Below are 12222 nucleotides of genomic sequence, written 5' to 3'. Positions count from 1 at the left end.
GGGGGGGGTAATTTCTGTACTTTTTGTGATTATAAGTCAGTAGTTAGTAGTTAGACTGTAATTAGGGTAAGTTTTGGGGGTTTTTTTTCAGTGCAGTTTGGTCAAAGTCTTTCTTTCCCCGCTTTTTTTTTCTTCTGTTAAAAAGACGTGCGAAATGAAATGGATTTGGGTTTTTCCCTCTTCATCCCTTACCGTGACACGGGTGCACAAAAAAAATAAATAAAACAAAGGTAGAACGGTATGGGGGCTCTCATGACCTAGAGGTTAAGGTGTTCTCTCATTCAAAGGTCCCAGGATCGAATCTGGGTAGCGACAGAAAAATTTTCTTCTCTAAAATGGTCTCCTTTCACATCCTTTCCTGCTCTCTAGCAGGTCTGCTTTCATCTCCACTTTCTGCCCCCACCCCCTCACCTCCTTTGCCCCATCCTCTGTGCTTCTTCTTCAGCCTTTCTAAGTACTGCTTTGTATCCTTTGTAAAGAAAAGGCCGCAGTTCGCGCTAGGTGACCACGCTTAGCGGCCATTTTGTATGTTTAACTGGGCGTGCAGCAGGCGGTGTCGCAAAGAGATAGAGGTGGGTTCGTTTGTTGTAAGGTCCTTGACTTCAGTACAGAACAGCGTTTTCACCGTAAAAACAGCCCCGAAAACCATCTTAACATGACCATTAATAAAAAACCCTGCATTTAAAAAATGAACACGAAATTTTTAAAGTACTAAACACAATAATATCCTAAGCATATGAGACAAGATTGAAAGAACATTAATACCCAAGGCTTCGACTTTGTCTTTTTTAAATTAAGGACAGACCAGTAGTACATGAATTATAATGCTGTGAATTTCAACAAAGCATTGTGTTTTGGTTAGAAATGAGCACTCTTGTTAAACTAAAATCATTTTTTTCCTGCCGACTGCGACTATCGAGCAAGATCTGACAGACAAGCGGATAGCTAGAACAACAACAAAACGCCATTGGCCGATATTTATAGTAACAGCCATCCTGTTTGACCTCGCAAGGGGGGTGCCCACCGCATCATCTGATCGTGATTAGAAAAATAGGGATGGTTTTGCAGAGCGCAGTTTGCACTGACTGGTGGTTTCCAAGCTCCCTCCCCTTACAGTTCTACTCCATTTGCAGCTCAGCGTCCCATTGAGTCCAATCTCTTGTAAGTGCTTCATTTCTTGTGCTCACAGAATTTTTTTTAAAAACGATCCGGTTCTTAACGGTCCATCATTTGCACTGCATCATTGAACTTTGTTTGAACTTGCTTCCGTATCCAAATTGACGTATGTCTACTCTTAGTCTTCTTCTTCTTCTCAGTTTACGTAGTGTACAGCATCAGAATCAATCTGGGCGGAAGAAGGGTGCTGCACATTCACAGACAACCGAACCAAACAGTTCTGCAAGTTGCAAAGAAAAATTATAGACCAGCTCTATTTCTCCGAACGCCCGGGAAAATAAACTTGAACCCCATTTCTCCGAATGCCTGGGGGAAAGGCATAAAAGGAAGGGGGGGGGGGGAATCCTCAGCTTGTTTGAAAACATGTAGGGGGGCAAAGGCACATGTACAAAAAAGAAACGAAAAAACTGCGGAGAGCCAGTGGAAACAGGCGGGAAATGTGAGCAATTCGGGTACTAATTCATGATAAAACCGGTCTGGTGTCATGAATAGGCGGATCAAGTGATCCCAAAGGACGCTGATTATGCTTGCTTGTCTCTGGCAGCTTTTACTTCTTTGTCTCCATCTCTACTGGTTCCTTCTCTAGGTTTCTCTGTCTGGCTGTCTATTTGACTGACTGTCTCCATCTGTCTGCCTGCCTGTCTGTTTGTTTGTCTCTCTCTTTCCTATTTTCTCTCTGATTCTCTATCTCGTTTCCTTTCTTTCTCACTCACTGTCGCTTTCTCTCTCTCCCTCCCTACCCCCACTATCTTTCTCTCTGTCTGTCTCTTTCTTTCCCTGTTTTTATCTTGTTCTACGTCTTTATTTCTTCACCCCCCCCCCCCCCCCCCCCCCCCCCGTTCATGGCTCCTGTCAACTCAAGCCGTCCACTGCACAAGTACTTATCTCTTTATTTTTCACTTTGCTTTGCTCCCTCTCTCTCTCTGTCTGTCTTTCGGATTCTCTTATCTCCCCCTTCCTTACTCCGTTCATATCAAGCTATGTTTCAATTTGTCGATCCAAAAATGCTTCTTCCCAGTCCACGCAGAATGGCAGAATGGAAGATGGCGCTCAACTCTCGAAAAGATAAAAAAAATCTCGAGAATGGAAACCATTCGGAGAAATACACCTAGAAAATCTATAGATCAAGTTTATTTTCACTCGACGAGCTTTCGGAGAAATAGTCACTTCCAAAATTAAAATACCAGTCAGCAGGCTGCCATTGAGCTGTCGTGTTGCTACCAGTTCATAACTGACAAAGTGGGAATCCCTAAATGACGTCAAACAAGATGGCTATAACTATTAATATCAACCAATGGCATTTACATCTAGTTGTCATCCTCTAGCTATCCGCTTGTAGCCTAGTGTGATCTAGTGATAGCCACGGCTAGAAGACGCAGCTAGAAGAAGCGATGCCACACAGTAATCGATTCAACACGTGCTATTTTTATCAAGTAATAATAATAAGGCCGGCACTATTTCTCCGAACGTTCGGGAAAATAAAGCTGGGCACTATTTCTCCGAACCTTCGGGAAAATAAAGCTAGGCACTATTTCTCCGAACGTTCGGGAAAATAAAGCTGGGCATTATTTCTCCGAAAACTCTGAAATCTCATCCTTTCCCTAAAATTTCGGATATTATAAAGATCTATAATTATAGTATAGGCCTACCAAAGATTGTTCGTATACAATATGGTTCAATCGGTCCAAAAAATATCCGCAGTAAATATTTATATAAAGAAATGCTACAACTCCAAACAGTTTTTCGCTACAGATATGACGTGTTGCCTATGAAGGGTGCTGCTCTTAAACTTAAACGTAATGTGTTGTGTTCACTCGTGTGCTGTCTAGATCTAGATCTAGATCTACGGAGGGTTATTGATAACGACACATAGAACTGGCATCTGCGTTTGTCACTGCTGCAACCAATGTACTGACACTGGCAAGCCCCTTAATGTGTGTGATTCCATAATTTACATGTAATATCCTGTACTTTTTTTTAAAATTACGCACATTTAAGGTTAAAACAGCCAATCTTCTTCGGACAGGTGGACACACGCCCTTATTTATTAATGTTTGTTGTTTATGGGCTGTTCTAATTTTGATTTCTTTCTGTTGTGAAACCTTTCTTTTTTACGTTTTTACACTCATCTAAAAATCTCTAGACTAGCTCTTGAAAATTGAAATAGATATAGACCCAAAAATTTGCTCCTGTGTGTGTGTGTGTGTGTGTGTGTGTGTGTATGTGCGTGTATGAGTGTGTCTGTGTGTGGTTGTAAGTGGAGAGTGAGGAGAGTGAGGAGTGTGTGTGTGTGTTTGTTTTTCGGGCTTTATTTCAGCCTTTATTCAGTAACAGTTCAAAGTATACAAAAATAGAAACACAGGATCCATTCACTCCATGGCTCATGAGCCGTTCATCTCTTTCAGTTTCAATCATTCATTTAATTCCCCTGTTCTCTCCCGCGGCTGATCCCCGTCTGCATGACTTTCATACCCCACCCCCTCCCTCCAGGCACACACAAAGAAAATCTCACTCATTCCCTTGCACCCTGCGAACCATGGACAATAATATAGGCAAAACACTGCCTGAGCTGCATTCCTTTCGTTCGTGAGCTGTGGACCAGGCCAGGGGGGTCAGTGTCGTCTTGTAGTTGCTGTCGCCTGTGGATACACTCGCACATTTTTCCTTTCACACGCTCTTTCAGCCACACTGTCTCTCCATCCACAGCTCAGCTCGTCATACGTTCAAAAGTTGCCCACTGGTCATGTTTAGTTAGTGTGTGTACATGTGCATGATGGTGGTGGGTGTTACTGAAGGTTGTCTGTAGGCGGGCTTGCCATGCGGTGTTCCTTCCCAGACCAGAGGCAGAATGAAAGTTGGCGCCGAACTCTCGCAATAAATAGGCCAAAAATCACGAGACCGGAAGCCGGAAACCGTTCGGAGAAATAAAGATCGGCATTATTTCTCCAAACTTTCGGAGAAATAGTCACTTCGTAATAATAATAGATAATCTAGAATCTAGATCTAGCAACTGTATAGCGCAAATCCCTGCTCAACAGCAGGCTCTATGCGTTTCACAACCTAGATCTATACTATTACCCCAGCAGACTCTATATGAGAGCATTCTGAAACAACCTCAACTTCCTTGGAAGCATACAGAATACAGTCAAAGAGTCTACATAACAAGAGGGGCCACTTCTCTCTTTGAGCCAATTAAAAAAGTGTACTCAAAATTCGGTGGCGCCCTCTTCACAAATGCGCACCCTTTGCGAACAGAGTTACCCTACTTGAGTTTAAAAAATCAAAGTGAAACTAGCAAGTTTTTGAATAAATTTCGGAAGAATGCATTTTTTAAAATGGTTACGCTGACAAAAAACCTCTTCCAGAGGAAAGGGTGATTGTTTTCTTCGTTTAATTGGACTTTAGAATGAAAGGCGAGAGGTCATTAAAATTTTTTTAAACGTAATACTCCGCACTGAACAGACCCGAACTGCTGATGAACAGCAGTCGATCTGCGCACGCAAGGAGGTGCTATTCCTATTTTTCTTCTGGAAAAACGAAAGAGAGCTTCAAAACAGACTGCAGCGCCATCTGAATCAAAGAGCGAACTTCCGGCGGACACTTTTTTGGCTGAGTGGCCCATCTTGTTATACACTATCTTTGATACCGTGCAAGCGGCCATTTATTATCAAGGCGCTAAAACTAAAACACTAACATACGGACAAGATTTTTCGCTGTCTAAAACACTAAGATACGGACAAGATCTTTCACTGTCTATGGCCGGGTACCCATTCCCAACGGGGTGAAGTGAGGAAAATTCGGGTAAATTTTGACTTTCACTCCCGCACACAGATGCACTGTTTCAGGGGTCAAATTGCAGTAATGTTTGCTGCAAATCACACATAGAGCCACTAATACTGTCGCAAATCAATTATTTTCAAGACAATTTCAAATCTAACTGTAAAATATCAAATTATGGGTAAAAACAGGGGGGCATGCCCCCCTGTAACCCCCCAGATTTTCTTTTACCCCAGTGGGGCAGGCCCCCCTGGAACCCCCCGATTGGTCCAAAGCATGACGATCTCGGTTAAAAACAATCAAATATTTCAAAAACTATTAATTTGCGACGGAAATGAAGTTGATATTCGTGTTCAGCGCATCAATATTTAGTAGAAATTAGACAACTGGTAGATCTAGCTGAGTGTGAGACGGGAGGGAAAAGTGAAAAAATACCAAAATTCGTGTAAAAGTAAAGTGCCTTTCCCAAAGACACTAACGTCGGGCCCGCGGCTCGAACCCCCGACCCCACGATTACGAGTCCGGTAGCCTAATTCGGGGTGCCCACTATGGATGGGATTGGCCGATCGCCCAACTCGATCGCCTAAAAAACAAACTCTTCAGTTTCAGGCGATTGGCCCGATTTGTGGCAGTTGAGTGGGCACCCCGTATAACCACTAAGCAGAAAACAGATAGCAATTTATAGGGCTAGATTTAGATTTAGATCTAGAATCTAGACTAGTCTTTAAGTAACTACTCAACTGAAGATTTTAAAAGGTGTTTGAGGTCAGACGTTTATAATGTTTGTTTATGTGGTCGTTGCTGTGCGGTGCGTCGGCGTTGGAGGGAAATTCCGTGTTTCGTCGCAATTTGTTGGCTCCACAAAATATAAAGACTTACCGCGTGCTGTTCATCATTTCCATTTTCGCTGGTATCTGTTGTCGTTTCCATGTCAATGAGTCAATTCACCATCAATCACAGTAAAAGATAGTTGGGTCCTCAAAACACGACTTAGCTTGCTAGCACGTGTCGATCGAGTTGAGCCTGACCTGAATTTCAGCCCTCACGAAAGTGAAAGCGGAAGTGATTGTAGGATAGAAGCAAAACAAAGCCAGATATTTGACCAGCGCTTTAGACTAATAATCATCAACAAACAGTGTCCAAATAATGACTGCTTGTAGAATTTACTATTTAGAACAAAAGAAAGCATAAAAGAGAAGGGGGAAATATTCAAATAAATTAATATTAATTTACAAAATTTTCTCTGTAAATATATAGGCTAGTGAAGTTATCTTCAAAAACATTGTAATAGAAATATGTGTGCATTTAGGCATACAGTGATACAACAATAAACGCCAAACCCAACTGCGAGGACAGTGCACAAGAGCCAAGTGCAGGAGAAGCGATAATCAAAACGAAAGTCAACATTAACTCCAATACTTCGTACATTGTTGTTTCCCCGAAAGCATAGGAATTGGAATATTTTCATGTCGTGCATTGGTTATTCAATATTTTTGAAACATTGAAGTTTTAATATGAGCGCAAGTACCAAACGCAGAAGGAAGAACGCTAGATCGATATCATCGTCGTCAGGCTCTGATTCTGAGGACAACAATAACAACAACAGTAGGCTTCCCAGCAGCCGCCGTCATCAGTCGCGGAATAACGATGACGTCGAGGTAACACTTAAAGATTAAGAGACAAGAAATTTACTCTTTGCGCAGTTGATGGAATGCTTCAACAATGCCCAGTGCCGTTGCCATTGCCCTTTCGAAGTGACTATTCGGACTCGAGTCCGAATATCATGAAAAAATGTTATTCGGACTCTGATTCTTGTCCAGCATGACATCACTTCCGCAGTGGCGGTGGGTGGACCAAAATTTGGGTGGGGCTTAGGTTGCTTTCAGTTTTTTACCACCAAATAGCAAGCAATAAGAATTAAACAGTGATGATTTTTCTATACTCAGGGTGAGCCACGGCAGTTAGAGAACCATTCAAACGAGAAGAGTTGCTTTTGTTTTCAATCTCTTTGTTCTTAGTTAAATTCTTGTTGATGGTGGAGACAAAACCGATTCACCTCCAAATTTCCTCTAATTAGTTTTCGTGTAATGAAAAAGTTATAACTGTTAAATCTCAGCAGCACAAACACAAACATGCACACACAGCACTTCAAACATAATAGTAATAATACTTCTATGAGCTGGATTAGGCCGTGTAGTCAAGAAAGTTGAACGCACCCAACAAAGAACCAATGAGCGCATAGGTATCCGTGTCAGTACGGGAAAGTGTGTCGTAAACTTTCACCCCATTGAGGCCATTGTCAGGGCTAGGAGAGCGTGAGCCCTCGGTACAGTGTTATTTTTTCCCTGTCTTCTACCTTTTTACAAGAAGAGTTTCATTAAGGACGGACTGTGGGAAAAGGGCTCATCTTTGCTGAGCCACTAAAGACATTTGATTGGCTGCTTGGTTAGTATAGTTGTAAGCGGGGACAACAGTGATTGGATAAGCGAGCAAGCCGCCAGGTTGATCACTCTGTGTTCATTGCGTGCGGTCATAACGGTTTCAACTGTTTATTTCATTATGGAGAAACTTTCATTTACTTTGGGACAGAGTTGGGGGTGGTGGTTGGGGAGGGGGGAGGGGCTCAAGCCCGTGAGCCCTTCACTACCCACCGCCACTGCACTTCCGACTTCCTGTGACTGGTGACTCCGGCTTTCCTGTCCTGCCTCACTCGTGACTCGCCTCAGGCTGGGTAGAGACCGGGATCACTTCGGGCAAAAATGGCGTTTTGTGCAGGAGCCGAGTTTTTATCTTATGATGAATTTGAGGCCGGCCTGAAAAGTTATAGCGCTTCTAATAAATATTTCAGAAGCAATTAAAGATGGCTCGTTAGCGTGTGTCGCGGTCAGATGGGCGGCCTGCACACGTGTGGCTGTGTGCGTGTCGGGGAGGGGGGTGGGGGGGGCACTATCGGTCCGAGCGTTGAACGTCGCATACGCGTCAGTCTTTTTTCCCCCGGCAACTAATCATTATTTTATTACAATACAATAATAAGCTAGTCTTGACGTAGATATCTATGTAATGAATTGTGCGCTGGTCTATGGAATCAAAAGTTGTCATTATATTATGCTCAGCTCTACACAGCAGCTCAACTTTTTCTTGGTAAACAATCAAGATGACACAGGCTTGTGTATTTGAATGAATCGGTCTTTTTATTTTTTTACACAGCTCATAATATGCAGGTGCAAGGTGGTCTGCTAATCTTCAATTTTACCTTTTTCTACAACAAAGAAAGTGGGAAACATGGGGGGTTGGGGGGTGTATCAATGAGGCGCCGGGCATCGGATCGGCAGAAAAGGTGTGGGGGAAACTAAAAAATTGCGGAAAATAGGAAGCACTGAACGATAGATCTATAGAACGAATACACTTCCTTTTTTCCGGACCCGAGTCCGAATAACATTTTTTCATATTCGGACTCGAGTCCGAATATGAATTTTTTTATTCGGACTCGAGTCCGAATATGAAAAAATGTTATTCGGACTCAAAGACGGCTTGCCCTTTATAGCCGCTCATAAATTTGCGACTTTGTCTTTAGCAAGTGGCTATTCATCGGCGTCGCGCCGGTCAATAGATCAGAAGCTATTCTCCGGTGTCACGCCGCCGGTCTATTACTTATGAATTACCATGTATTTGTCGGCGCGGATTTTGAGATCTACAATAATTAGATCTCTAAAGCCTAGTAAACCTACCTTTCATTATGTTTTATCTATGATAATTGTCTAAAAACGTAACTTTATTCATTAAAATAACGATTCTGTTTCTTTAAACGAACAAAATTTATTTTGTGTCTAAAATCTTGTCTAGTCATAGTATAGCTTGCTGTTTAACGTATCTCTTGTTGTTATAATTTTCGATAAATTTAACTGATATTCCGCGACTTCAGTGCTTTCTTGTCGTATCTCCGTTTTTGTAAACAGTGAAAATGTAACTTCTTCTTAATTCTAAATTGGAGGAATTGAGGGAGTTTGTGTCTGAAAATGTATCATCTGTATCAATCGAAGTGGTGAAGTTATGGGAATTTTTTCTCACGACAAATACATTGTAATTCATTTAAGTAATAGACCGGCGACGTGACGCCGGAGAATAGCTTCCGATCTATTGACCGGCGTGACGCCGGAGAATAGCCACTTGCTTGTCTTTATTAGCCTAGATCTAGATATCTAGATCTACACTTTATAACTTTAACCAAAGAGTCTACATAACAAGAGGGTCCACGTACTTCTCTCTTTGAGCCAATTAAAAAAGTGTCCTCAAAATTCGGTGGCACCCTCTTCACAAATGCGCACCCTTTGCGAACAGAGTTACCCTACTTGTGTTTTAAAAAATCAAAGTGAAACTAACAAGTTTTTTAATAAAAATAAGAATTCAAATTTCGGAAGAACGCTTTTTAAAAATGATTACGCTGACAAAAAACCTGTTTTGGAAGAAGGGGCGACTGTTTTCTTCGTTTAATTTAACTTAAGAATGAGAAACGAGAGGTCATTGAAATAAAAAACAACTAAAACTCCGCTCTGAACGAACCTGAACAGCTGATGAACAGCAGTCGATCTGCGCTCGCAAGGAAGTGCTATTCCTATTCTTCTTCTGGAGAAACGAAAGAGAGCTTCAAAACAGACTGCAGCGCCATCTGAAGCAAAGAGCGGACTTTCGGCGGACATTTTTATGGCTGAGTGGACCATTTTGTACTATCTTTGCTTTAACTTATCGGTGCTTTTTCCGTAGTAATATGAAATCAATCTGTATAGTCTTCTCAGATCTTTGCATACGGTCTAAAAGTTGGATGGCCAACAGAATCTAAAAAAAGCCCATTCATAAAAATAGATCTGGAATAAAAGTCACTTGCAACTATGGTTCCAACATGTTTTCTTTGATGTAAGCCTTAAAAAACACTTTGCAGAGTTTCACAGCCAGCTGTACAAAATACCCCATCTGGTCACCCGGCCAGGAGAGCGACTGCAACAGACTTCTCGGGACTGGCGCCGTAATTGCGCCAGGTGCCCAGAACGGACAATTTTCACCGGCGCATTATTGCGCCAAGTGACTGCACAGTGTTTAGCAGATCAAAAAGATGATAAAGGATTTACCGCACATACATTAAGAAACACAATTCAAGAGAAGGGATGAATAATTTTCTAAACTCATGCGGAGACATCTAGACAGCGGGGGGATGAAGCCGACTAGCTTACACACTGAAATGTGGGGGCAGGGTGATGTAGCTGTCTCAAAATGAGCAATTTATGTAAACAAGGCTACTGTAAGTGTAAGTACTGAAAGTCATTTTAAATTTTAGTGATCCTGTGTATGCATGCATCCAAAGAGTGGTTTTTAATATCGGATTGTCTACGTACACGGTAACCAGGCACCTAGCCTCAGTGTCTACGTACACAGTATGAGTAACCGGCAACCGGGCACGTAGTCTCAGTGTCATGTACACGGAAACCGGGCATGTAGCCTCAATAATGTACACGGTAACTGGCAATCGGGCCCGTAGTCTCAGTGTCACGTACACGGTAACGGGGCAGTTCAGAACTCCAAGTTCAGTTTTTGTCATCCGGTGTTTCCTTCATCCCCACCCCTCCCCCGACTGTACTTTTAAAAAAAATAAATAATCCCCCTATTCCGGAGCCCTATACTTCGCAGCGCACAGGCTTTGAATGAACTTTGGTGACCCCCAACCGGTACTCACAATGTGATGCACACGCACAGGTTCACTGACCGGTCACAATGGCGAGCCCGACAAGACGCTTGTATGACTTTCTTTTTTTTTCAGCAAATGACAGCAAAGGACAAAATATTGATTTATTTTCATTCCGGTTTACCGTGTATGTAGATTTTGAGACAAGGTGCCCGTTTTAATATTACTGTGGAAACCAAGACATGGTGGTAACCGGGGTCCAGTAATGACAGTTAAATCCCTGTTTTTTCTTTCTCTTTATCTCTATTAAAAGTTATCGGCAATAACAGGGCCGGCGCCTCATCCGAGCCCAATCGGTTATAGCAGGGACAAAGGCTCGATAACAAAGTGGAAAAAGTAAGAGAGAGAGAGTATTGCAGTGATGGAGGAAGCCCACGCAAGCCACCCCACTGCAAGCTCACACTGCGGGTGAAGCGAGAGAGGGCTGCAGACTTCGATCTAGCCCTGAGCCTAGCTACACGCATGCCTAATGTGTCATGCACGGGGTGCTTGTGGCAAGGGAAACTACCCATGAATAAACACAGCTGGATTAGTCCACAAATGCTTACTTCCCTTGTATTTCTTATTTAACAGGGATCTGATATATATAAATTTTCAGGATTTTTTCTCTGGTCCCACCATTCCTGTTATATCAGGTATCCACTGTATAAGGCTCCAAATGGAAAAACTTGTTTATTACTGGATCAAGATTTTTTTTAAATATTTTTGTTTGGTCGCTGGCCTGTAGAAGTTTCATGAGCACGCAATGTAAATTTCTCAGTGTGCTAAAAAAAATTTTACATGGTTAGGCGAAAGTGAAAGTTAATACTAATAGATGATGCCCATTTGAGGATCGGTTCCGTTTTGTTCAGTTTGGTTTCTGGTGGCTTCAGTCCACATTATAAAAAATATTTTTTAATATTTTTATTATTAATATGTTATAATGTTCGCCTTAGAAAGTGATGTTGAAATTGAAAGTTTTTAGGAGTCATTTTTGCTGTTTGAGTTTGATTAAATAATATAATAATTTTGTAATGTTTATTAATTTTTTTCTGACAGGTCACTCCATCAAATGCAAAGAGGCAGTCGTTTCGGATTTTGCGGAAACAACACAAACCAGGTTTTGTTCTTCCAACACGAGACTCTGTTTGGAACCAAATTCCGGATGAAGCTTCACCCAATAAAAGTCTGAAACGTATTACTCCAAAGAAAACTGTGAATAATTTTACGAAATTGTGAGTAATTTTGAAGTTAAAGAGTAATTCCCACCTCATTGATTACACTTTGGCCGTAAAACTTTCTGATGTTGTCTTCTGTTCTAATGTAGGTCTATTGATAAGTAAGATTTAATTTTTTGGTAGGTAATCTTTGATGAATGCGTGAACAAGAGACTAAGTAGGCCTATGCTTTATTTTTAAACGATGCGGTTGTGCAACAATGCACTTAGATCACCATTTTAGAGTTGTCAGCAGTACTTAGTTTTACAACTTTTTTCAATGCAGCTCAGTTCGCTTCCATGGATAAGTCAAATTCTAAGAGATCAATGACCCCCCCCC

General features: G+C 41.8%; 2 protein-coding genes across 2 annotated transcripts in view; one reads left to right on the top strand and one right to left on the bottom strand.

The window, feature by feature from the left end:
* The window catches only part of LOC101846349 (DNA-directed RNA polymerase I subunit RPA2), a 36021-nt gene extending 29997 nt beyond the window's left edge, over window positions 1–6024 (bottom strand). Inside the window, exon 1 of the mRNA XM_005098216.3 lies at window positions 5833–6024. Within this exon, the coding sequence (XP_005098273.1) occupies window positions 5833–5883 (51 nt within the window). The 5' untranslated portion in view covers window positions 5884–6024. The remainder of the gene's footprint in view (window positions 1–5832) is intronic.
* Window positions 6025–6273: 249 nt separating this feature from the next.
* The window catches only part of LOC101846135 (NAD-dependent protein deacetylase HST1), a gene marked incomplete at its 3' end in the record, with an annotated part of 10500 nt that continues 4551 nt past the window's right edge, over window positions 6274–12222 (top strand). Inside the window, 2 exon segments of the mRNA XM_005098215.3 lie at window positions 6274–6611; window positions 11726–11901. Of these exon segments, the coding sequence (XP_005098272.2) occupies window positions 6468–6611; window positions 11726–11901 (320 nt within the window).

This window comes from Aplysia californica, unplaced genomic scaffold (genome assembly GCF_000002075.1).
Source record: "Aplysia californica isolate F4 #8 unplaced genomic scaffold, AplCal3.0 scaffold00175, whole genome shotgun sequence".
NCBI lineage: Eukaryota > Metazoa > Mollusca > Gastropoda > Aplysiida > Aplysiidae > Aplysia > Aplysia californica.
The sequence above is the reverse complement of the archived record's forward strand: the minus strand, read 5'-3'. Positions and strand labels throughout refer to the sequence as shown.